The following is a 26,788-nucleotide window of genomic DNA, read 5'->3' as shown; positions in this document are numbered from 1 at the left end:
AGTGGCTGCCGCAGTTCACGGTTACTCCGGGGATTTGCAGTGGAAAGCCATCCTAAGTATCAAGGGGAAAAATAAAAACAACTAGAGCATGCTGATTTGTGGTAAGACAGTGAACCAGGGGGGTTGTGTTTCCTGTCCTCATAACAGTTGTATGAAATGGACTGTTTCCCGGTGCTAGGCATCTAGCCCAGGCAAGTGTCTTCCATGTGAGCTACGCCTCAAGCCCAACGGTCGTAAGTTATTTCATCATTTTATAGTTTAAAACCTGAGGCACAGGGCTGGAGAGATGACTCAGCAGTTAAGAGCATGTAGTAAGTGCTCTTCCAGAGGACCAGGGTTCAGCTCCCACCCCACATCAGCAGCTGACATTCCCCCGTAACTCCAGCTCCAGGGATCCAACCCCTGTCGTCTCCACAGGCACCACACTCATATGCACACATCTCATTAAGTGTAATAAGATGGACATTTCTAAAGCCGAGACTCAGAAGAGTAAGATGGCTCTGGGGGACACATGGCTAGGTAGTTGGCACGGCTGTATTTTTCTCCGTTTCTCTGATTCAGATTCTCGAAGTAACAGTGCAGCTTTGCTTTGTTTTCATTGTTACCACCGACGGGTGTGTGTGTGTGTGTGTGCGCATGTGTGTGTGTGTGCATGTGTGTATGAGTGTGTGTGTGTGCATGTGTGTGGGTGAGAGAGCGAGTGTGTGTGTGTGCGTGTGTGTGTGTGTGTGTGTGTGTGTGTGTGTGTGTGTGTGTGTGTGTGTGTGTGTGTAAAACCAAGCAAGCGAGAGTGGGAGCAATGATGGCACTCTGCTCAAGCCACCAAGGGGCTAGGCAGGGATGTTCATTTGCTTAATGTCAGGAGGAAAATGATCTTCTTTTTAAAAATAAAGCACATATACTATGTCACATAAATTCTCTTCCCAGTAAATATTTGTGAAATTAACATATATATGGTATGAAAGAGAAACTAAGGAGTGAATACTTAGGAGCAAAAAATTGTTTACACAGCAATTTTTAAGAATTGTATCTCTAAAATTATGTAAAAGGGTTTAGTTATCAAGCCCATGATACATAATCTAATTAAATCAAGAAATTACTACAAAAATGCTACAGGCCACCCTTGAAGATCAGGATTTTTTTAAAAGAGTGCACTTAAAAATACAATAGCTGGAAGTTATAAACAAATTACCCACACATTAGTGCTATTTTAACTATACTTAATTACTTTTTCTAGCCTAGGAAGTCAACCTTTTCCTTAAAATCTCCTGGAATAAGGCCCAATGCCAGCCGCCATGGCTCTACCTCAGGCACGTTCCGAGGTCACCCAACCCCTCTGGAAAGAGAGCCTTATAAGATAAGCTTTAGCAGGATCGCCGAGACGGAGCTAGAATCCACGGTGTCAGCACCGACATCTCCCAACACCCCATCCACCCCACCTGTGTCTGCTTCTTCAGACCACAGCGTGTTTCTCGATGTGGACCTCAATAGCTCCTGTGGTACGTATGTCACAACCTCTCTAAGAGGAGTTTGTGTTTGAAAAATTTGTTTCTTCTTTCTAATTGCAGGGGTATGGAACCCTTGGCACCTGTGCTTGGTTAGTTTTAATTGTCAGTTGTTAGTTTTAATTGACACACTTTAGAGTCAATAAGAGGGAAGAGTCATCCCTCTTATTGAGGGATGGTGTAGGCTAGGTTGGCCTGTGAGCATGTCTATGGGGACTTGCCTTTATGACATGAATTGAGGTGAAAGGACCTGAGCTCTGTGAATAGCCGTTACATAAGCAAGGATCCTGACCTGTGGAGTGGTGGATGTGCGCGTCTTGGCGGACACCTTTAGCCTCGTACTCAGGAGGCATTGGCAGGTGAATGGGTCTCTTAAGTTCAAGCCTGCCTGGGGTCCACTGGGATGCACTGTCTCTTAGAAAGAGCTCTGTCTCTGTCCCTGATTATGGGCTGTAACCTGGAACTGTTATCACAGCAACACAGAACAAAACTATGACACTGTGCTGGTATGGATAGCGCCATCTGGATGTGAAAGTAGTGCTTAATATTGAGAGCAAAGCATCCTGGAGGTGGTGCCCACACCTGTAATCCCAGCACTGGGGAGGCAGAGGCGGGCGGGTGGGGCTCAAGGGATAGTGGTCCACAGAATGAGTTCCAGGACAGCCAGGGCTACACAGAGAAGCCTGTCTTGGGGGCAGAGAGGGGAGCAAAGCATCGTTTATGTATTGTATGTATTTATTTCCCAATTTATGCAGTTAACAGTTTTTTATTACTTTCTGGAGTAATGGGTAATAAAACAAGGACATAAATCTGTAAAAGAAATGGAAAGGGATTGTGATAGAATAAGAGTCACTTAGGGTACAAAAGGAGAGCCATGGTAGGTACAGTGAGAGTCCAGCTCATGTTACACAGTAGACAGCAAAGGTGGCGGCAGCACTTGGTGTCATTTCTACACTGCATTTTACTTCGGGAGGCAGAGGATGACACAAGGGTCTCTCTGTGTCCTCACTGGGTAGACCAGGCTCGCCTCATACTCACAGAGATCCACCTACTTCTGTCTCCCTAGTGCTGGGATTAAAGACATGCAATAGTGTATTTTTGTAAGTGGAAATTGTAGAAACTATTTAATCCCAACCCAGGGTTTCTACCCCACCTTAAACCGTTTACTTTCCTGATAAGAAAACACACACACACACACACACACACACACACACACACACACACAGCCTTTATATTTACAAAAGCTAGGCAGCTGCCTACCCTCCATACTGTTCTAATCTACTTTTCTATCCATAATCTCGAGTTATTACCTGGGCTGCTCTTAACTCCAATTGGTCAGCCCTCATGGCCCACATTCTCTTGACCTCTAACCCACGGCAGTTTCTTCTTCCTCCTCCTGTACCTTCCTCTTCCTCGTGGTCCCTCTCTGATCCCCAAGGCCAGGAATCTAAACCCTCCTCTTCCCGGCTATTGGCATCTTTATTTACCAATCAGAAATAACTTGGGCCAAGATATACATGTGGACTCTCTCATCTTTGGGACAGCCAGGTCTTGGGGGAGCCACACTTGGCATTGTGATAGATAACAAAAGACCAAACCTCAGTAGAAAATATCTAAAAGAAGATCATCCACGTTGGCTTTCTAGTCAAATGACTTTCTCTCTTTCTAATAGGCAGCAATACCATCTTTGCTCCAGTCCTCTTGCCACACTCAAGTAAGTAAGAAAGAAATGGGTTACAGTAGAATGACTGTAAAGATCATAATCTGGCGTATTGAAGGGGTGTTTCCATATTGGATGATTTCAAGAAGAAATTGTATGTTAAAGCAAAAATATTTTTCTGACATTTGTAGAATACCTGAATAGGAATGATTTTATATTAAAAATATATAAAAATGCTTTTTTTAATTCTTCCCTCTTCCCATCCCCTCTCAAACACACACACACACACACACACACACACACACACACACACACACACACACACCCCTTCCCAGTCTCCACAGATGCTAGGCAGTTGTAGTACTGAGCCGCATCCCCAGACCAAAAGAAAATTTTATGAACAGTCTGAATTACTTAAAACTTGGTGCTCCTTAAATTTTGTTAATTTTTGTTTTAATCACTCTTAATATATATATTTGATCTTGTCTGAACTTGAACAAACTACTTCCCATTTCAGACATATGAAGGATCAAAGGATGTAACTGTAGAGAACTCCTAGCATGTTTCTTGGCCTGGGATGTAAATTCATCTCAGCTGCCTGACTTCTTACTGCTTCTGATTCTCCTGAAAAAGGAGTCACAGTCCGTAATGTCTGCACTCAACCAGCTGCAGGCTGAAAGCACGCAAGCAGGCAGAGTCCTTTTGCTATTGGCGTCGTTCCCTAAACAGTGGGTCACACTGTAGTAAGACAAGTAAAGTCTGTTGACAGCTGAGGCTCTAGGATTTACCTGCGCTCTGCCATTGTATTTATTAATGCCACTAAAGCATTGGTGGATGCCCACACTCATGTAATTTCATGGAGCCAGTTGTCAGATGCCCAGGGACAATTGTATTAAGTATGTATCATGTGCCCAAACTCTGCATGTTTGTGTGGGTGCACATGCCAACCTCGGTGTCATTCTTTAGAGCTGCTCACCCTGCTTTTGCGGCAGGGTCTCACTCCCTGAGCTCATGGTTAGACTGGACTGGCTGGTCGGGAGCTGTCCTGAGGCTCGGCAGTGCTGCATTGCTTTTTACTCGGTATTTACGGCTGTGATACTTTAACTCTCCTAAGGAGTCCATCAGATGTGCACCTCTGCTTACCACAATTGTTAAGTCCCTCAGTGTGGTTTATATCACAGACTTTAATTTTGGATTGCTTACTTACGCATAGTAACTAGATTTATTCTGTATTAGAAATAGTTTCTGCTCAGAATAGTGTTCCTGTGGAAGCCAATACACCACCATATAAGTGCACACACGAATGCACATGTGTACACACATTTCAATTTTATTTTGTTTCAGTTTTTAAAAGGCTTTTAGGGGAGGGTTTCTGTCTTGTTTTTCAGGTACTGATCATCAAACCTAAGGCCTAAAATCGAACTAAACGCTAGGTAGGCATTCCACCACTGAGGTATATCCTCCACTCTTTTTTTCTTTTTAATAAATATATACTTTTTTGAGACAGAGTCACCGAGTTGCCCAGGCTAACCTTGAACTTTTGTGATCCTGCTGTGATTATAGGCCTGCCTCATCAAGCCATATCAGAATTCCATTAGTGATCTTAATAATGTGCCTTCATTTAAATATTACAACTGCCATGCGCCAATTGCCCTGGTAGATGCTAGGGTTACAAACACATGCCCACAGTGTCCCCCTGAAGCTTAGAATTGGTGGAGAGGACAGAAGAGCAGGCAGAGAGAAGTAACACATCTGACAAATACAGTAGCAGAAGTAGTCGTGAGTTGTATTGGAATTCTGTCCTGTAACAGCACCGTGAACGGTAACCAGTCTTGTCTTCTCTCAGAGTCTTTCTTCAGCTCATGTGGAAGTCTACACAAACTGAGTGAAGAGCCACTAGTTCCTCCTCCGCTTCCCCCTCGGAAAAAGTTTGATCACGATGCTCCGAACTCCAAGGTAGTCACACAGACCTGGGCTTGCCTCAGCATGTGCAGTGCTGAGAGCCTCCAAACAGTGCTCATGTTTCAGAGTGCATCATGATTTAGCCACGTTCTATGACTTTTTAAAATCTATATTACTGTTTGAAAAATGCTTTAAGTAATTGTTTAATACATTTTTAAAAACTTAAAAAGAAAGTGGAAAATTTCAGATAATCAGAAATACATTGTCTTTCTTATGCACTGGGGAAGGAGGGTGGAAATCCTATTTGAAAGAGGAGTACTTCTCAAATGTAAGGGCCTACCGGAGTCCCCTGGGAAACTTTTTTTTTTTTTTTTTTGGTTCTTTTTTTTTTTTTCCGGAGCTGGGGACCAAACCCAGGGCCTTGTGCTTTCTAGGCAAGCGCTTTACCCCTGAGCTAAATCCCCAACCCCCCTGGGAAACTTCTTAAGAGTGGCTGTTGACCCAGCCTCAGGTTGTAAGGCTGCCGCTGGGCCTGGCCATGCTAAGCCAGCCTCTCCTGGAACTCATGTTGCTGCTCCCTGGATCACACTTTGAGATCCTCCACTGCTCTAAGCATCATGAGAAAAACAGAAGTAGATGTTGAATGAATAGAAGTTAGGAATTAAATGCCATTGTTAACATGTCCTTTTATGTCTATAAAACTGTGTTATTTTCACTGACCTCTTGCCATAAATAAGCTTTATAAATTTCTGGAATGTTGGAAACAAGACAATATGGCGCTCTATATATAAAGGTTTCAGGGGCAACATCTTAATATCCAAATGTTAAACTGAGCCTAGAATTTAACTGGAAGTAATTTAGTCAGAAACCTGAGAGTTAAACCACATTAATTTAGTTTGCACCTCTAGATTTAACTTTTCATGGAAGAGTTTTTCAGGCTTTGTAAATGGTCTTGTATGTTTCCCAAGAGCCTGTACATGTCCCTTTTCTATTCTCTTCAGGGAGCTATGAAATCGGATGATGACCCTCCTGCTATTCCACCAAGACAACCCCCTCCTCCAAAGGTAAAGCCAAGAGCTCCTGTCCTCACGGGTACATTTGAAGGGCCTGTGCCCAGTCCACCTCCACCTCCTCCCAGAGACCCTCTTCCTGATACTCCTCCACCAGTTCCTCTTCGGCCTCCGGAACACTTTATAAACTGTCCGTTTAACCTCCAGCCGCCTCCGCTGGGACATCCTCACAGAGACCCAGACTGGCTCAGAGACGTTAGCACATGCCCTAACTCACCAAGCACTCCTCCCCCTACGCCCTCGCCACGGATTCCACGCAGATGCCATTTGCTCAGCCCCAGTCACAACAATCTTACTCATCCTCCAGCTCCTCCCGTTCCACCAAGGCAGAATTCAAGCCCTCACCTACCAAAACTGCCACCAAAGACTTACAAGCGGGAGCTTTCACACCCGCCATTGTACAGACTACCTTTGCTTGAAAATGCAGAAACTCCTCAGTGACCTTGGCCACGTGTAGTCATTGACACTGGATTAGTATTTGTAAAGGTTTTTAATTTATTCAGAAAAGACATAGTATTTTAGTACTTTTACAGAAATGCTACTGATCAAATAAGCTTTTAGATCTAGTAAAATTGTCAGATGGCAGTGGCGCACACCTCCAATCCCAGCACTCGGAAGGCAGAGGCAGGTGGGTTTCAGGGTTTGAGGGCAACCTGGTCTATGGAGCAAGTTCCAGGACAGCCAGGGCTACACAGAAAAACCTTGTCTCAAAAAGTCAAAACCAAAACAAAAAGAAAAGAATCTGAAATACTAAAATGCAAAAGGCCCTCCTCACCGTGGCCCTCAGGGGCTCAGTAGCACTGCCTGATCAGCTCCTCCGTGCTGCCCAAGGCCAGTATAACGAATCTGTATTGCACTGTACTCTGCTAGAACATGGCTGAGAACGTTTCTGACTGCACTGACAGGGGCTAGCCTCGAGGGAGCTCTCAGGCCTGAGTGATAGATGCCTTTTTAAGACAATGAATTTACGCAGATCCAGAGGATGTGTGGTGGTATTACTGGTTTTTAACCCTCTGACCACCTTCTAGCTTTTAACTTCGTTTGGTTTTTACATCTAGGAGAATTATGAATAATACCCACTGTTCTTAAACTCTTTGAGGCCATGTCTTAAATGTCAGTATTTGCTGCTGAAGACAAAACGGAAAATAGAATGAAATAATAGAATGCACTGTGTTTATTATTTTGTTAAGATTATAAACAACTCTGTATAACCTGATTACAGGAGAAGGGCATGTATCTCATTAAGATGTGCCTTTTGTTTTGCAGTGTGTGGTGTCTTTAGCTAATGATTTGCCTATTGTTTGGGAAAACAATTAATATGCCATATATGTACAGTTTATTTATATTGTATATATTTAAAGAAAATGCTAATAACCTATATAAATGTAAGTGACTTGAGGCCTATAATACAACCTGCTATTTTACTAATTTGTAAGTCCAGAACAAAAGTTTCTTATGGCATAAGAACCAACTGCCATCTGCCTTGTCTTCACACCTATTAACTGTCTTTAATCTCGTGTTAACTGAAATTTTTAAAGTTTTTCCAGATTAGTAATATTTAAACAGAAAATACTTTAAAAGCTTTATTAAATTTTTTTTTAATCAGACAGGATAAAGCTTTTCCCATTTGGATACTCTCGTTCAAAGTGATCAAGGTATGTTGTGCTGATAGTGCAGTAAAGTAGCCATTGTAAAGTAGCCAAAAGCCACGTTGTTTATCTACTGGTCTGTGGCCTTCTGCTGTGCTTTGCATCAGAGTTCTTAACAGAGTTAATAAATCACCTCAGTCTTAATTTGTAAAAGACTTGCAATGTCGTTTTTAATCACAAAGAACTAGAAGAAGCTGGGTGTAGTGGGGAACACCTGTAATCGCAGCACTTGGGAGATTAAAGACTGAAGCACTGGAGTTCAAAGCGAGACTCAACTACTTGAAGAGTTTGAACCTACTTGGGATACAGAAGACCATCCTGAAAACAAAAAACAACAAAGCTGAAAGAAATCTAGAAAAATGAGTATCTTATCGTGTGTGTGTGTGTGTGTGTGTGTGTGTGTGTGCGTGCGTGCGTGCGTGCGTGCGTGCGTGCGTGCGTGTGTGTGTGTTGCATACCAGAGATCCAATGTGAAAGTCAGGCCAACATGCAGGTCTCTCCTACTATCTGAATCCTGGAACTCAGGTACTTGGTCTTACTGGCCATCTTTTGGCTCTGTGGGATTTAAATGTTAGAGGATTAACCTTTCTTTTCAGTTAAAAGCAAGTAGCATGTTCCAAGCCACCACTTTTATGCACTCATATAACAAAGAGAAGCACAGTACAAAAACTTCTTGAATGTAACCATTTTTGGTAGGACCTGGGTAGCTGCCTAGATTTATACTCAACAGCTGTGAGTGAGCTATGGAAAAAGCACTGTCGTTTGCTTAAAGAGCGCTTAAAGAGCTGATCAAAGTAGCAGGCAGCTGGGCCACTCCCACGTAAATTCTGCGGGTTTCTACCGCCTTCCGGGCTTTGAGAGTCACGCATGCGCTTTGAACAGCCGCTTTGCCGCTGGGAAGTACGGGTCCTGCGTGAGCGTGACGTCAGCACGTACCGCAGCCTGTGGCGGGCAGGAGCTGGAATAGCGTCCGCTGAGGAGCGGGAATACCGTCCGTCGTGGAGCCGGAGGTGGAGGATCCGCTCTGGAGCTTTGTGCGGGTTCTGGAGAAGCGAGATGGGACCGCGCTTCGACTGCAGCAGTACGGCTCCGGAGGCGTGGGTTGCGTTGTGTGGGACGCCGCCATCGTCCTTGCCAAATACCTGGAGACGCCGGGGTTTTCTGGCGATGGGGCCCACGCTCTGAGTCGGCGCTCGGTGCTGGAGCTGGGTTCCGGCACGGGGGCCGTGGGGCTCATGGCTGCGACCCTCGGGTAAGAGCTGGCGGGAAGGCATCAGTTCACCGGCGGGAAGGCGTCAGGTCACCGGCGTGCAGCCGTGCGCCTGTACCTCAATCGAGGTTGTTTTTTAGGGCAGATGTTATAGTCACTGATCTTGAGGAGCTACAAGACTTGCTGAAAATGAATATTAATATGAACAAGCATCTTGTGACTGGTTCTGTTCAAGCCAAGGTACTGAAATGGTTTGTATGGCCTTTCAGCTTGTTTTAAGATAACCGCTTACTTGTGCTTTAAATGGCATTTTGCACAACGCATGCTTAATATGATGGAAAGTTTCTGCTTTTCGTTTCTAAAATGAACACTTTAAATCGTCAGAGCATCAGTTAAAGACATATGTTTGACATTTTTAAGGGGTGATGACATAGAAGACTTGATGTCACCAGACTACATATTAATGGCGGACTGCATATACTATGAGGAGGTGAGTATGAAGCCGGCTAGTAGTTGAACTGTGTTGTCCTGAAGCCCACAGCTCTCCGTGGTTTCACACCTCCAGGTGTGGGATATTTGTTCTGTAGGTGATGAGGCAGGAAAGAGAAGACAAATTATCAAGGGCAACACAATCTTACAATTCAGGATAAGCATACAGGCCTGTGAGTGGTGGTTTGGAGGCTTTTTGTAAAATTTTAAAAGGATTTTCCGATTTGGATAAATTCTGGAAAACTAAGATACCTTCTGTTTGTTCATTTGTTTTTTCTTTCCTTTTTTCTTACCTTTCCCATTGACTGCTAACCATGACATTGAAAATTAGTTAAGATGCAAATTGGCTCACTCCTAGAATCCCAGCACTTCTGATTGCCATAAATGCTAGGCCAGCATGGATCACAGATGAGACTCCAAAATTAATTAGTTAATTCTCTGTCAAGATTTTAATAGACTTGTGGAATGGTTTTCTTTACATATTTACTCAGTGTTGGGCAGTACTTAGTTTTAAATTAATGCCTTGAGCCAACTGACCTTCAAATTAGGGTCAGCAGTTAAGAGCACATTCTTCTTCCAGAGGATCCAAGTTCAATTCCCAGCCAACCTTTAGGGTCGGGCTGACTTTTGTAGAATAAATTGTTGATTTATAAATTTGATTTTTAAACTGTGTTCATAATTATTCACAATTATGAATAAATTGTGTTTAAACACCACATTAACTTAGATGAAATGTAATTAGACTTCTAAGACTTGAGCCTAGCGAGGTGTGATCGTATAGCTTGTGCAACCCCAGCACTTGAGAGGTGCAGATAGCATCACCCACTGTAAGTTCAGTGCCAGCCTGGGCTACGTGACTAGACACGTACACAAACACAAAAGACAAGTCAATTCTGCTTGTTTTCCTGAGGAAACATATAATCCTTAGGGTTCTTTTTTTTTTTTTTTTTTTTTATATAGAATTCAGTGTAATTACTGTTTAGTCAGTAGTTGTTTGCCAGTCTGATTTGAGAACCTTGCTTTGTTGCCTTGACTTAGAATGGTTTTACTCAGAGGCAGGACCTCTTCGCCTCCTGACCCCCTTTTTATAATAGGAAATTCTTGAAGTAATAAACTGAAAATTGTACTTTTTAAAAATAGTCCTTGGAACCATTGCTGAAAACACTAAAAGATCTCAGCGGATCTGAAACTTCTATTATATGTTGTTACTTAACAACGTACAATGGGGAAAAATCCAGAAATTGAGAAGAAATATTTTGAGGTGAGTAACATGTTAGGTCTGTCTTTGTCGCATCTCTGTCCTCTGGGGGAGCTGGATGTGGTCGCTCCGGTGTTCTAGGCAATTTGATTTGGGGGAGACATTCTCTTGATAACAGCCCAAGGAGAAGTCCTCCGCCACCCTCCTGCAGGGCCCTCATCTCTGAGCAGTCAGTTTGCTGGCTGTTCTCACTGGCCCATCCTATTCTGCAGTGCGGTGCCGGGCTGGTGATGACATGCTTGTCTCTTCTGAGACAGTTTTCAATGCTATTAACACCACATTGGGAGCTTTTTCAGCAGTGTATTCAAAAGCTTACATGATAGAAGTGTGGAGGTGCTGTGTTTTTATTTTACATAAGTAGCGATTTCCAGGGTTTTGTTGTTTGTTTTAAAGTTGGGAGGAGTGCCTATCTTGCCTATCTTTCATATGTTCCTCATCCCCCCACCCCCAAGTGATACCCAGACCCTTTTATGGGCACAAATGCTGCCTACTAAAAACTGGCTCATTTTGAAGCTGTATCTGTGCGGTCCTGAAATTCTCTCGGCTGAAGGGACTACTTTGACCTAATGACAAAAACAGCTATGTTACTCCCTCAGATAATATATGCTATATATTATAGAAATGTTTAATTATTAAATATTATATAAATATATTCCATTTCTTTCATGAATATGAGAAAATGTTACACAGCTTTTGAAATTATAATTTTAAAAGTTTAAGTAGTTCCTATTTAGTTAAAACATGTACAGTGCATGTACATCGGGTTCTCAGCTCAGGTGGTTTCATCCAAATAAATGATCCGACATAAAGATACGGAGCATTTCCAGACCTGAGAAGGTTTCCGCGTCGCCCTTACCAATTGGTCTGAATTTAACGTAAACGTCCTTTAAATTTATAGCTCCTGCAGCTAGACTTTGACTTTGAAAAAATCCCTTTGGACAAACATGATGAAGAATACCGAAGTGAAGACATTCATATTCTACACATCAGAAAGAAAAATCCGGTACGCGCGTTCACAGTTCTTCATACCTGACTTCGCCTGCTGGTTCTTGTTGTATGCTAAGCTGTTGTCAAGTTCTTCCCCTCCACATAGTGTGGAAGAGCTGTGCTGGCTGACACTGTGTTTCCATCACTCACTGTCTTGCCTTGGGTTCTTGGTCATAATCTCAGATCTCAAGAAGTGGCAGGCTGTACAGTTGGAGGCCAGGCCGGGCTACACAGCGGGACACTATATCAAAACGTATATAAGGCTGGCTTCATTTCTGCCATGCTGGGAAAGGAACCTTCGGCCTTACACGTGATAGGTGAGCTGTCTGACACCAAGCTAAGTCCCCAGCCTGGTAAGGTCCTTTAAGGCCCTTTTCAGTTATAAATCAAATGACCATGTCACTGAGAATGCCCGTGAGCAGTTGCTTTAAGACAGTAAGGTACAGAAAAGTTTGTCTTGGTTCCTCCTAGTCCTGGATTTGGGTGGTCTTCTCTGTGGGGCCTGTGATCAAGCTGTAAGTAAGAGTTCCACAAAGGAGACCGGTCACCTGGCTGAGAAAAAGAGAATGGGGAGCAGGGTCCAAAGCTGGCCCTAAGGGCAGTATATACCATGAATGTACAGTATATATTATATATGTGTATATATTGATAAATATCCTTAATGTTCTCAACCCTCCTCACAGTGCCTCATGGAGGGACGTTTTTCCAACAAACCTCAAATGATTTCTCTTTGTAACTTCCTGCTCTAACTTTTTTAAAGGCTAGTTGTAACTCTCAAGCTTTGGTCATTCTCATTTTCCCTTTAAAAGAAAAATGGGCATTCTCACCTATGAAAGAAAATACCCCAAGGATAGAAGTTGACGTGTGTTCCCATCTGGTCGCTTTTAGTGGTTTGCCTTTGTTGCACCTGCAGTTCCAGCCTGTAAAGGGGGAGGGTCTTGTATGCTCGATTGTGGATGTGAACGCCATAAGGCAGAGACGTTGACACTTAATAAAAACCTGGCCCCCACCATGTTTTCTAATGACAAGGATTCTAGCCAAGAGCAGATACAACACAGTTTGGGGACCAGAGGTAGGGATGAAAGCTCAGTCTAATGAGAGAAGGTGAGGGGTTATAATCCAGATTGGTATAGAGTGCTGGAAAGGCAGAAACACGGATGCAGTGCCTTAGGGTTTGCTGAAGCTGCCGTACAGTTTTCAAAGCAGGTTTTTTGAAGCATAAACGTCTTTGTTTTTTAATATAAAGAGTTGTTTTGTTTCTGCAAAGACTTATTTCCTTTTTAAATTGATATAATTCTCATTCCATAAAATTTACCCTTTCAAAGCACGTGTCTCTGGTTTTTAGTCACTCGGCTATATTTTAAAGTGTTTTCATCATCAGAGATAAAATGCTTCCAGCGTTCAGTCCATCTGCTCATTCTGCACCCGCTCTACAAGTCTAATCTCGTCCTGCATCTTTGCATCTCGCTGCCTTCATTCAGCAAAGTGTTTTCCAGTTCCTCCACGGCGCATGCCCTCCTTACACTCCTTTTGTGTCTGGGTCACATCCCTGAGCATGGCTCTGCTAGCTAATCCACTATTGTTCGTCAGCTGGTAACGTTTCTCTCACTCGCTTCTTGTCTGTAATAATCCTGCTGTGGACACGTGTGAAGTAGATGAAGTCACCAGAGTTTTCCAAAGCTACCGTATTGTCTTTACCTTCCCACCATGGGTATGTAAGGGCTGTCACTGCCGTGTGCTCACCAACTCTTGCTGTGTCCTCTTCATAGTAGCTGTTCTAGTAGATGACATATAGGATTTCAGTGCAGTCTTTTTCTTAGTGATAGTCAGTGCCTTCTTGTGTCTCTAGAGATAGTGCCCAGTTGTAAATTGTTCTGTCTTCTAAGAGTCCTTTGCTAATCGATACCAAATGTATCATTTACAAAATCCCTCCTGTTCTATAGGTGTCTTAAATTTTATGATATTGTAGTTTTTATAACAAAAGGCTTTTTAATTTTGGGATTCATACATGTGCTTTAGATGTCAGCTAAGAACTGTCTGTAAACATTGTACATGTTTCTCTTGACTTGCCTTTAGCCACTACTTGGTGTTGTAAAATTAATGTTTAACCTCCCCCCTTTTCCTTATAGAAACCGCCATCATGAAGCCCTTTTCCATTACCCGTGCCCCCAGCATCCTGGGTAAGGTAAAGCTGTGACCACGCATGCACACCGCATGGAAGACTGCCTTACAGAGTTCCCAGCATGTCTTAGAGATCTGGCTCCTGGATGACCGCTGCCTTGGACTGCCCACAGTGTGAAATGCCTGCCTGCCCGTGGGCCTGAAATCTAACTTAGGTTTACTTAGCTCAGCATCAAGTTCTGTTTAAAGGAAACATTGACAATCACTCAAATAAAGATTAATTTTGAGGGCAGCCTCAAGTCTGAAGCAGCATGGTTGACTCGGTACATTTTCAAGAAACTTAGAAATAAATTGCTCCAATTTCTGATGGCATCTATTACTGTATAGGAATGCTTTGAGGACTGGTGTCATGGTGGTGCATGCTTTTAATCCCAGCACTGGGGAGGCAGGCAGGCGGCTCTCTTGAGTTCCAGACTAGCCTGGTCTACAGGCCAAATTAGTTCCAGTCATAATAAAACTGTCTAGAAGGAAGAATGGAGAGAGAAGAAAGAGAAGTGGAACTGTAGGTCAGTTGATTCGATCCAGCTTCCAATGGTGGTGTCTTCTTATAAAATACTAAGTTGGAAGCGGTACTTTTGTCTTTAAAGTTCAAAGGCAGTCTCACTTTTGCAGTTGTGCGGCAGTTTTCTGTTTTCCACTATGTTATCTTTAATACTTATATGTTCTCTCAAGAAACCAAAAGTATTGTTTTGCACCTTTATTGGCCAGAGTTGTGTTTCCCTCCATCACAGGTAGGTGATCTAGTGAACTAGCGTTCAGGGTGCCATAACTGGTCACTGAGAAGGTGAATCAGGAGATGGAGAACATCTGCTGTCTCAGAGAAAGAACGCCAGTGACAGGCTTCTGTGCTCTCATGGCTCTGGGAGCTTTTCTTGTGTGTTTGATCCAAGGAAATCTCATTTTAAACCACTGGTATTAAGACATACATCATGTTTAAATGAAGTTCTGTGTACATTTATCAAATGCTTTCTACTGTGTTGTCCCCAACTTCTGTTCCAATAATCAGTCTGCTCACATAACCTGTCAGTGTCTTGAGCAACACCACCAGTTCCAAAAGCATTAACCAGATGGAATTCTGGACTTGGTAGTCATTGGTGCTAGAAGACACAGTTCATGTGCTGAAGTAAACATCGCTTTGTGACTGCTTCCAAGAGTCTCTGAAGAGATGAACATTTATGGCAAACAGCTGCTTTGCAGGAGCAACAGCAGCTCCATTTAGAGACTTGCAGACGATCGGTTAAGAACGATTCTTTCTTGGGAGCTTTTTTTCCATCTTCAAAGCTTGCTTGCAGTTATACTTTCAAAATACTGTCTGAACATGGCCCTTGAGGCAGTCACCCCAGGCAGACAGGCTGAAGGAGTGCTGCTTTGCAGGCAGTGGCTTAATACATAACAGCTTGCTCCATAACATGGAACTGGAGTGAACACTGGCCTTAGACCCCTCAGATTCTCACACCCTTCCCACATGCTCCCAAACTCAGGTAGTCCAGCTGGCTTAACCCACACAGAGCAGCTTGGTACCAGTTTCCGGGGAACCACACCCTGCTTGCCTCCCTCCTCCCTGCTAGCTAGAGCCACTCCTTAACCTGTCCCTCAAAATCCCTGCCTCTGGCACCTAGGGAAGTGGAACAGAATGAAGTGAGGTCTTAACTCAGTTCTGGAATGAGGCCAACACTGAGTTCTACTGCAGGACTGAACTGTAAGGGCGCCCTTAGTGCCAGCTGCATTCCACAGGGAGTGCCTGGGTGAACCCCTATTTTGGAAGAGTTGAGTGTTGGACACATTCAGGCCTTTTGATGAACAAGGCCCTGTAGTTGGGACCCTCCAGAAGTGCCTAAGGAGTAACGCATCTGCTGAAGGGGAGATTGAGATCTGTTTAGGCTTGTGTTGCTCAGGGAGAGACTTGGCTATTTTAGACCAGAGCTTGGGACAGAATGGCTGCTGTAAGCACTGTGAAGCAGAGGGGACATGGACCTGCCAGCCTGGGAATTGGTCTGAGTTGGGGGCTAGAAGACTTAGCAGGAATGTGTGTGTCCAGGGAGAGCTGCACAGCACAAACCAGGAATCCCAACACCTGCAAGTGTTGGTTCAAGGGTTCAAGGCCACTCTGGGACACATAGTTACACACAACCATATCTCAAAAGTAAATAGCACATGCAACAGAATGAGGTAATGTCACTAGCTGGCCCTCAACCAGAACACCAACTGTCCAGCTTCAAGTAATTGCTAGTGTCTGGGGGAAATGCTAGAGACGAATTAGGATCCTCTTGAACAAGCAGGATTTGTCTCTGGGCAGCGAGGCCTATAACCACTTAGCAGAATATAGATGGAAGTCGTCTGGGAAGAGATTGCAGCCCTGCACTGTTTTGTTTCTGTTTTGGGTGTTTGGAGACAGTTTCTCTGTGTAGCCCTGGCTGTCCAAGAACCCATAACTTCCTACCTCTGTAGGAAGTGTTTCTTAAACCAGCTGCACAGTGAGGTCACCTGGAACATTGGAAGCAAGCAGAAGCCAAAAACTGCTACACGCAAGTTTCGTTCTAGCCCGATTAAACAGGAGGCGTGCTGTCAATACTGAAAGACTCCAGATAGCTTTAATGTTTCCTAAATTGAGAACCATTACCATAAGGAAACCCTGTCTACTTCCCAGGGGGTAGTGCAAGAGAAGGGAAGAGAACATTTACAATACAAATGAAGTGCTCTGGTCTGAGTGGCCTGACCCACACAGAGAGCTGAACCTAAAAACCTGTGGACCAACTCTAGAAGGGACTGGGGTAGGGATGCTACAATTCAAAGAGGCAAATTGCAGATGTCATCACCAATGACTTGAGTCTCCTCCATGTCCTGCCTCTGGTTGCTTAACTGTTTCTTCTGCTCCCATTCATCCACTGTGGAGGAGTTGGTGGCACTGGGTTGGTTTTGATTATTTAAGTTATTATTTAAGTGCAGGACAAAATGGTGGTGGGTCTTCTCATACTTCTTATTCACCCCTTCCTCCAGCTTTCTGGTTAAATGTGATGAGTGAGGTTTTGTCGACACCCCCACCCCCCCAAGTGTGGGACATAGAAGTAGGTCTGTAGTTGTAGTTTCAAAGGTCCCCTGTAGGTGGCATTGCACATCTTTGTCTTTAAACAGCGTCTAGTAAGGTGGCTGTAAAAAAACAAAACAACTGGGTTTTAATCAGCCACCCTCAGATTTTAAATCATAACTAAATTTGATTTTTCAAAACTAGCCTACCCATTAGGAAGCTCCTTGCTGACGGAAACGTGGCAGGAACTAAATGATCCCGTTTTCTCAGGAAGTCTTTGCTGTAGTTTTCTGCTTTTCTGTTCAACCTTGGTCGCTCACGAAGCTGCAGACATTGTGATTCATGAATCACTTTTCTGCCCTAGACCCCATCTGTACAAGGAAGAGAGGCCTTTATGAGTGTAAGTTTGTTCTAATCAGTGCAGTTCTAAAAATAAAGTCCAAGGTGAACTTAAAACTTCTAATGAGTTTTAACTGGTTCTCCAAGTCGGCCTTCCTTCTTCCCCAGAGGAGCAGATTTCACATCAGAAGACGGAAGCTTCAGCCAGTGGCTCTCCCACAATCATGGAACCTTAGGGTGAACCTCATCTCGCTGAGAAGTAATAGGAAAGCTGAGTTTTAGCTTTTTATAATTCTGAACGGGAGCGTGGTAAAGGCTCTGGCCATTTGCCGCCAAAGTTGTTAAAACCTTAAGATCCATGTGGTGCAGAACGCAGAACACCCAGCCACTGAGGTCCCACCACTTTTAGTTACAAGATGCGGTTTGTGTACAACATACACAGTGTGTGAGGACAAGCCCTTTGTATGATGTTTTCTCCCTGTGCACTTGGAATAAAGTGTGTCAGAACAGAAACCCAAGATTTGATTACACAGTCCGTCATTTACTGTCTGTGTGATCTTGTTCCCTAAACTCCATGCCTTGCTGTCCTCATGCAAATAGAGGATCATTTTGTTATGGGCCTCAGGGATTCCCGTGGAGTTCAAGTTGTCTGCTGTATGCAGTGTACTTGGGTACTTGGCAGATAGTAAGTGCTCAGTAAACACCATTACAGCAAAAGTGGGATTATAGGTGGGGACTTGGGAAACCTGCTTTTATCCGTTGCATTGTGAAATCCAGGTATCCCTTCATCCCTTTGAGAGTATAGAGAGTATAGAGTGCGTGTCACCATCCCTATCATGAGGAATGGCAGCTGAGGCAGGCAAAGGTTGAGAACACTGGTCCGTGGTGCTGTTAGTTAAATGAGTCAGCCATTTTAGAAAGGCGGGGGCAGTCATTGCTATTCACTAACAAAGACAGCTATGTGTCATGTATGCACATTTGTATGTTTGTTTTCACTACTGGGCAAGTGCCTTACCACGAACCCCTGTGTGTGCTTGTGTGTGTGTGTGTGTGTGTGTGTGTGTGTGTGTGTATGTGCCACAAATAAACTAGGCCTTGTACATGTTAGGCAATGTGACTGTACAACTAAGTCACATCTCAGTCTCTGGCCTTTTGAAATACAGTTTCATTGTGCAGCCCAGGCTGGCCTCAAACTCACAGGAAACCATCTTGCCTCTGCCTTCTGAGTGCTGGAATTAAAGGCGTGAGGAGCCCACTATGCCTTTTTTTTTTTTGAAGGATTTTAAATTAATTGATGAAAATACTACAAACGCTAAATAGCTCTGATTTTTGAAATCTTTACTGATAGGTTACTTTAATGTATGATCAATTCTCATTTTTAATATTCATAAAGTTGAAAACGTTGACGTTTCTTCCTTGCAAAACAAGATGAAGCATTTTGGGGTCAGGCTGGACTATAACGTAGACGCTGCAGACTTTTTCAGGCCCTGAAAAGCCACCGACTGCAGTCTGTCACACTCCTCATGGCTGATCTGTAGTGAGTTTTAGAGAGTTACCTTGAGTTCAGCTTTGTAGTCACCTGATAATCAGGCCTTTGCAAGATGGTTTCAGATTGATGCCTTGGTGGCCATTGCCAGACTTGTATTATACCAGCGACCCCATGTAGCAGCCTTCAGCCTTCCACCTTGTTCTTCAGAAGAACGCCTTCCAAAAACCTGCTCCTTGCACATGTGCAAAATGGCCAGCTGTTGACATGCTCTGACTGGATAAGAAGCTTTACCCAAATTGTCTTAGGGTATCTATTGCAATGATGAAACACCATGCCCATGTGCAACTTTGTTTCCATATCATAGGCCATATCATAGGGAGCCATGGAGGGATGCTGCTCACTTACTGGCTTGCTCCTTGTGACTTGCTCAGCCGGCTTTCTTACCACCTTTCTTATCATCACCCACAGTGAGCTTGGGCCCCCCTACATCAATCACTAAGAAAATGCCCTACAGGCTTGCTCATAGCCATCTCATACGGAGGCGATTTCTCAGTTGAGGCCCCCTCCTCTCCTGTGACTAGCTCGAGTGCAGGTGAGACAAAAGGGCCAGCATTCCAGTGTTCAAAAGAATTCCCTCAGAGCACAGAGTTCAGAAAGAATGCTACTTTCTAAAACTGAAAAACAAGAAAAGCAAGTTTCACACACCTCAATAATAAAGGTTTAAGCCTAGAATGCTTTTGATGTCAGTGACTCATATAAATACCGCTATTTTTAAAAATAGCTATTTTACACCTACAATCCCAGCACCCCGGAGATAGAGGCAGGGGGATCAGAATGATCAAGGTCATCTTCAGCTGTATGGCACGTTTGAGTTCAGCCAGAGCTATATAAGACCTAAAAAATTAAAAACAAAACAACAAAACACACACACACACACAACACAAAAAAATGAATAAAATAGCTATCTTTCTAAGTGTTGCTACAAAGAATTTTTTTTTTAAATTTGGTTGTGCACAGTTTTAATCCTATCACTCAGGAGGCACAGACAGACATCACTGTGAGTTCAAGACCAGCCTGGTCTACATTGTGAGCTCTGTAGAGAAACCCTGTCTTAAAAAACCAAACAAAAAACCAAGAATGTTGATCAAAAGTTATTCTCATCTGCAGCGTTAGACACGCTCCGCCTGCTCTCTGAGGAGAGTCTGGCTAACAGGGCAGGCTTGCACAATAGACTGTTAGTCCCTGTGAGGTTTGCATGACAGCCCTGTTAGTGTTTGCTTATTTGCTTTTTTATTTTTTGAGGCAGAGTCTCAATCTTTGGTTCAGGTTAGCCTAGAACTCCCTGTATAGCCCAGGCTAGCTTGGTTGTAATCCCCCAGACTCAGCCTCCCAAACACTGGGATTACAGGGATGGACCACCACCCTGACTTCTAAATCAGCTCTAAATTGCCTTCCCACGGAGCCCACACTGGAACATTCTGCTTTTCTCTTAAAGAGAAGACGGGACAAATCTCTGGACATGTCTTGAAAGATAATCTAGATTGTATTGAGTTGGGAAGCCCCATCCTAAACGTGCTGTTCTGTAGGCTGGTGTCCAGGACAGCCGTAACAACCATTGCTCTCTGCTTCCTGACTGTGAATACAGCATATCGTGCAGCCTCAAGCTCTCCAGCCACAAGGCTTTCCTACTGCCGTGGACGGCACCCCATACTCAGCCCTTAAACCTTCCCTTAAGTGATTTGCCTTGATTGGCTACTATGTTCAGAGTGTTTTGTCACAGCAGCAAGATAAGTAAGACAGTGGCGTTGCCTGACCGGCACAGTGACAGCAGGAATGGCGTTGCCTGGCCGGCACAGGCACAGCGAGCAGGATAAGGTGTGTGAGCAAGGGTAGAGAAGAGGCAGGCTCCACAGCCTACCCAAGTGTCCTAAGTCAGACTGCAGTAACTGACACAAAGCCTCAGCCATCAGATTCTGAGCCTAATGTGTGGCTGCCATTCCCCTTTCTGTCAAACCAGACTTCGTCACCTCTTATAGACTCCACCTTCATCACGGGAGAGTCGGAGTCATGACAGCAAGAATGGAGAGGCTGGTCCTATTTAAAAAGGAACCATAATCCTGTATGGCAAGGCAGAGGGCATTATTAGTAGTGTGTGAATATTAGGGTTCAAGAATTACTGAGTGAAGACCACAGACTCAAATACTATACAAGGGCAAGGAGCGTTTATTCTGCAGAAATCACGAATGTGCAGGGGTCAACCATCAAAATGGTGATGATTCGAGGGGCTCGTGGGCCCCCTTTTTATGCAGAGCCAGAGGAAATTTCCAGAAAGGTTGGGTAACCTCTCGTATGATTGGTAGGTGAAAAGCAGTAACATTAGTACAATTATGATTGGCTACTGTGTTAGTTTCATTGTATTTGGTGAGCCCTTGAAGAGTCTTAGAAGTCAGCTCAGTTTTGACTGTTATCTCCTCCTCCAACTCAGTGTCCCAGGAGCTGACTGAACCCCAGGCTTACCCTCCCTAAGTCAGGGCCATCACTGACTAAAGGCTCTTCCTCGGTGGGAGCCTAGTCTGCTTCCTGTAGAATTGAAGTTTTATTCCCAAGCTGGTTGGACCTTTCCTGGTGCTTCTCCAAACCAGAGAAAACACAGAGGTCCCAGTACAGCAGACAAGCGGAGGATGTGGAAGACAGAACTTAGCAAAGAAATTCCCGGAGACCCATCAAAGTACCAACTGTGACAACTACCACCCACAGGATGCCAGAGCGGCAGGACAGCCCTAAGGTGCAATGTGGTAGGGATATCTTGGTGGTAACCAATAACTTGTAATTAGACTTAAGATCCACTCAACAAGACGGAAACCATGCCTGGCACGGGAGCCTAGACAACTAATTACCCTGGGCTAGTGAGGTTGTGGTTCTTACAGGAAAACCTATTCCCACCACGTACTAAAGCAATGGAATTCCTCATCACTGAAGCTAAGTGTAGTTCACGCCCCTCGTCAAAGAAACTAATCTTGTTTTTTTGTTGTTGGTTTTTTGTTTTGTTTTGGGGGTTTTTGGGTTTGTTTGGTTTTGGTTTTGTTTTAATTTTTGAGACAGGGTTTCTCTATGTGTTCTTGGATGCCCTGGAACTCGAGCTGTAGACCAGGCTGGCCTCAAACTCAGAGAGCACCTGCCTGCTCCTGCCCCTGCCCGACTCCTACCCCACCCTGCCCTGCCTCCACCTCAGCGCTGAGATCAAAGTTGTATCACACCCAGTTGAGACTAATCTTTACAACGGACACAGATCATCACAGAAAACCACAACTGGTCAAAAATGCAGAGAACAGGTGACCATGTGGCTCTAGCCCCAACTGACACACCTCAGAAGAGGTCATGAAAAGACTATAAGAGCCAAAGGCCCAGGAGACCAGCGGTGAGGGTGTCTCCCAGAGATGACAGGGACGTGTCACCAGGATAGCTCAACACGACGGCTGCCTCGAGCCACAGGCTAAAGTGGAAAGGGGAAAATCTCATGGGGCCCCACACCTACATAAAGAACTACAGACAGCCAAGGAATGCTGAATACTCTTCCCTGGGACTGAACTCCTTACTTGGTTATCCAATACCAAGTCTTCAACCCTGAACTCATATAATACAAGTAATGCTGGGTGGACTGGCCAGAGTGTGTGTGTGTGTGTATGTGTGTGTGTGTGTGTGTGTGTGTGTGTAATATGCATTTATATTATATATATATTGTGTGTATGTATATAATATGAATTATATTCAGGTGTCCAGGGCCCACCCCTCTCCTTGTTGCTGACGCCTTGGCAGAAAGCACTTGAGGATTCTACCTCTCTTCTAATTACTTTGGTATTTCTCTGGGTCTCCCACAGGGCCTTTCCTCCATCTGTACGAGGGAGTGATGTTTAGACTTCTTCACTAAGCATCTGCCCTCTTCAGCCTCTGAACCTAGATAGGTATCTGCCTACCTCGTACCCCAGCCAGTGCTATCGTGTGTTCAGGCTGGGTACTGAGTGAACACCATGGAGGGGTACAAGCCACAGAGCAGATATCATTGGCATTTTTGCAATTAAACCAAAAAGTATAAATTGTAACTCTTGATTCTAAAGTTGTACAACCTGCATATGTCTTAGTTAGGCTTTTTACTACGTGAACAGACACCATGACCAAGGCAACTCTTATTGGTTATAACATTTAATTGGGGCTGCCTTACAGATTCAGAGGTTCAGTCCATTATCATCAAGGTGGGAACACGGCAGTGTCCAGGCAGGCAAAGCGCAGGCAGAGCTGAGAGCTCTACATCTTCATCTGAAGGCCAATAGGAGAAGACTGGTTCCCATGTAGTTAGGAGGAGGGTCTCACTGCTCACCCCCACAACAACACACTTCCTCCAACAAGGTCACACCTACCCAACAAGTCACACCTAATAATGCCCTGAGCCAAACATATTCACATCATCACAGTATATGTGACAACTTTCAGCCAATGCTGGTAAAGCCTGTAGTTCTAATAAGTCTTGTAACTCTTGTCCAGCACGGAAGGGATCTGGTGCACACAGTGAGCTTGTGGAGGCCTTGAGTCCTCCAGCAATGTTTCTTGGACATGTACGACTGGCTGTGTGTCTTTTAGTCAGGTTCTATAATGGTTCTTAGATCCACCCTTCCCTCCACTCACACAGCTGCAGGCCAAGTTCAGACCTCAAGTTTCTGCTGAGGTATTCAAAATAACTTTTGGTTGCCTAGACAATTCAGTTTATACTCCTAAATCTGCCATGCAGACGGTCCGTGCTCTTCCCCGCTCCTCCCTCCCCAGCAAGCAGACATTTCTGACATACACTTACATTCCAGCAACAGTGGAAACATGTCTGATGTGGGTTCTGTGTATTTGTCTACAGCGCCTGACAGGCTTTGCTACAAACGTCATTCCTCCTCCCACAAAGCTGCTCAGATGACTGACCTAGCCACGTCTTGTGCAGAAAGTACGTCTCACTGCTCCGCTCCATCCCCTGGCCTTTCTAGTCTTTCCGTTTCCTCTTCCGCTATCTTCTCTGAGCTTGGGGCGGGGTTGTTTTATGCAGGTGTCCCAGGAAGGGCTGAGCACTCAGTCTCTGGCGTTGATGGAGTAGGGGATCTCCAGGCCCCGCCCTTTTCTTTGGGTGCGCAGGTGCTTGCCTGCGGTCTGCACCGGTGTGTAGTGCTGAGGTAAGAAAACGACTATCAGGAATCAGGTCTCTCCAAAACGTTTGGGTCCCAGGGACCAGATAGCTTGTTAGGCTCAACACGCAAGCACCTGACCCACTCACTGTCCTTTAATTGTATATTTATTGTATTGAGTCCTTATGTTAGGACATGCAGCAGTCTGAGACTAAATTAAAGAGGAGAAAAAGTCTATATTCTATATCTTCCATGGGTGACTGTAGCACATGCTTATAATGCTAGTATTAAGCAGGCTGGGGTGTGGAGGACAAGAGTTCAAGGCCAGCCTAGACTACTTACTGAGTTTGAAACAGAGTGGAAATCCTCACTCCTCCCTAAAAAAAAAAAAAGACTGAATTTCAGAACTTTCCAGAAAGATCCTTGACGCTCACGACAGCATTCACTACTGTTCCTACCATAGAATCCTATGCCAATCTTAAAAGCAACATTAACCACAGACTGCATGATTGGCTGTATTTGTAAAAGAATTAAAATACCAACCAATGTAAAAGCAGAAGTGTTGGGATTGAACAAGGATGGGCCTGAGACTGTTAAAATGAATCTCAGTGTCGCCTTCTAAGATTTTGCTTAATGCAACCAGGGCCAATGCAACCCTAACCAACATGTCTACTTAGCCACTCAGAACTCTGCCTTTGGATAAGGATCTCCCTCATCCATCTCTGGCTTATGAAGTATGAGCAGAGAGTAGGAAGTGTGTGTGTGTAAGAGTGAAGGCCACGAGACAGTTGGCAATGAATCACCACAAGGCCAGAGGGACGTGCGGCTCTGCTATTACAGTGTCTCCAGACCGGGAGAGTAGGTCTCTAAAGAGGCTCTCCATGTTCAACCTGGTCTAGTTAGGAGTGGACCCACCCTATCCCCTCACACACCGTCCCCTCCACTCACATTGCCTTGCTAAACTCTCCTTCTACCACAAGAGATTTCCCCTGAGCTTCCTGGGCATCTATCAGTCCGTGTTACATGTGAGCCACCCTTCGCCTCTCCTGATTAAAGGTTTGCTTCAACACTCTTTAGTATAAGCTCCTGACAAGATATAAGCCAGAAGTTAAAGGCTGAGCCCTTCTGCTGATATGCATGCGGCTATCCCTTCTGAGGGAGGTCTTTGGTCTGTTATCTCCATAGCCCACGGGTGAAGTGCATTTGTTTGGACCATCCACAAAGTTTTTGGGCTGCCCAAACAAGAAGAAGAATAGAAGAATGAAGCATCAACTTGGAAATGTGTGTGGATTTCTGAGTCCCCACGACATACAGTGGACTAAAGGCCTAATCTCCTCTGCTCCCTTCTCAGCCAACATATTCCATCTGAGGAAGTAAGCTGAGTTAGTTCTCCAGAGGTTCCGAGGCCTCCCATCATTCCCTGCAGCTGGGCATGGGGTGTGCCAGGACGAGCATCAGGGTTCTCTGAGGATGCTTCAGGGAAGGGAACGGGATAGGGAGGCTCAGCTGCTACACACACACACACACACACACACACACACACACACACACACACGCACACGCACACACACACACACCTGCCTCACCTCACAGCCTTCTTTTCAGGCCTTGGCTGACCTTGGATCAGATCTTAGCAATCTAGCTCCCGTTCCAGAGTGGGTGGTCAAGTCCTCTTCATTTGTAAGTATGCTGCCCTTGGTTGGTGCTGGAATGCCTCCAGGCAGCACTGTCACGCCAAGGAGCCAGTTCCAGAACAATGTTGCAGAACAAAGCTCAGATTGTCAAACCCCAGCTGTTGATGGAAGGTTTGGTATTCTCATTACTAAAGCATAATGACTTGGCTTTTCAAATGTCTTTAATTTCTCAGAGCAGTGTTGTTTGGTTTGGTTTGAGACAGGGTCTCGCCATACCCGTGGCTGGCCTCGAACTCACAGAGATCCATCTGACTTGGCCTCCTGAGTGCGAGGAATGACAATGTGTGCAACCATGCCCAGCCCTCAGCTCTCCACTCCTATATCATTGTTCTTGGGTAAATGAGGGTCTCCTCGGGCAGACTAAAGATGCTCTGACTTGTGAGCATGAACCACCTTGCTGAAGGGACTCAGGGAGGCTTTGGATACTAGGTGCCAAGTTCCCTAAGAGCCCGGCCTATGGGAAGGACTCCGGATGAGAAACACCGCAGGAATGTGTGAGTGTTCTCCTCTCGGCTGCCAGCACTCCACAGAGGAAGGAAGTTTCGTGTCCACTTGGAGGTTGTAGAGGACAAGGAGCAGAGAATAGAAAACCACCAAGGTTGTTGCGACTTGGCACACACACAGGGAAAGCCCCGCAGTTTCACCCGGAAACTCCTAGAGGGTTCTGGCTGCTCCGGGTCACCTGGCTGACCCATTTGTCTACTGTGCCTTTCTCCTTCTCTGGGCATTGGCATTCTCCAATGAAAGAGCAGCTTCTCTCGTGCATCTTACCACGCCCTGATGAGGGAGTGGCTGGCGTCTACAACTACTATGCTTTTCCTCTGACTTCATCACACACATGCGCAGTAGGGAGACAGAGGAACCTGTTTGTTACTCCACGTTGCGGGGAAATAATAAAAAAAAAAACACCTCGAGATGGGCGGTCGCTGCGCCACGGGGCTAGCGTGAAGTGGTGCATCCTTTTTTATTATTAAACCCTACAACGCCAGCCGTGGGGCGGAGGGGGTGTCTGCACAGGCAGCCACTTTAAAGATTCTTGTCTAAATGGTTCAACTAACTTCATTTTGCTTCTGTCCATCTGGTTTATTCCACAGCTCTGTGACATTTTCGAGTCCTGCCCGATTCTTGAATTTATCTCTGAAAAAAAATTAGTTATCAAGCCTAGTGGTTC

At 44.8% G+C, this 26,788-nt stretch overlaps 2 protein-coding genes across 3 annotated transcripts in view; both read left to right on the top strand.

Annotated features, from left to right (window-relative positions):
• Sos2 (SOS Ras/Rho guanine nucleotide exchange factor 2) overlaps positions 1 to 7,939 on the top strand; it is a 111,905-nt gene extending 103,966 nt beyond the window's left edge. For both annotated transcript variants that reach the window (XM_032907861.1, XM_032907860.1), the window contains 4 exons: positions 1,238 to 1,499; positions 3,178 to 3,219; positions 5,012 to 5,121; positions 6,069 to 7,939. In XM_032907861.1, the coding sequence (XP_032763752.1) occupies positions 1,238 to 1,499; positions 3,178 to 3,219; positions 5,012 to 5,121; positions 6,069 to 6,578 (924 nt within the window). In that variant the 3' untranslated portion in view covers positions 6,579 to 7,939. The remainder of the gene's footprint in view (positions 1 to 1,237; positions 1,500 to 3,177; positions 3,220 to 5,011; positions 5,122 to 6,068) is intronic.
• A 714-nt stretch (positions 7,940 to 8,653) lies between these two features.
• Positions 8,654 to 14,223, top strand: Vcpkmt (valosin containing protein lysine methyltransferase). Its single transcript, XM_032909117.1, is given in 8 exon segments — positions 8,654 to 8,699; positions 8,768 to 9,038; positions 9,137 to 9,247; positions 9,417 to 9,486; positions 10,626 to 10,697; positions 10,699 to 10,746; positions 11,642 to 11,746; positions 13,860 to 14,223. Coding segments are annotated over 8 exon segments (738 nt in total). The 3' UTR covers positions 13,875 to 14,223.
• Positions 14,224 to 26,788: the final 12,565 nt, after the last annotated feature.

Source organism: Rattus rattus, chromosome 7 (genome assembly GCF_011064425.1).
Source record: "Rattus rattus isolate New Zealand chromosome 7, Rrattus_CSIRO_v1, whole genome shotgun sequence".
Classification (NCBI taxonomy): Eukaryota; Metazoa; Chordata; class Mammalia; order Rodentia; family Muridae; genus Rattus; species Rattus rattus.
This window is presented reverse-complemented; position numbering and strand designations above follow the sequence as displayed.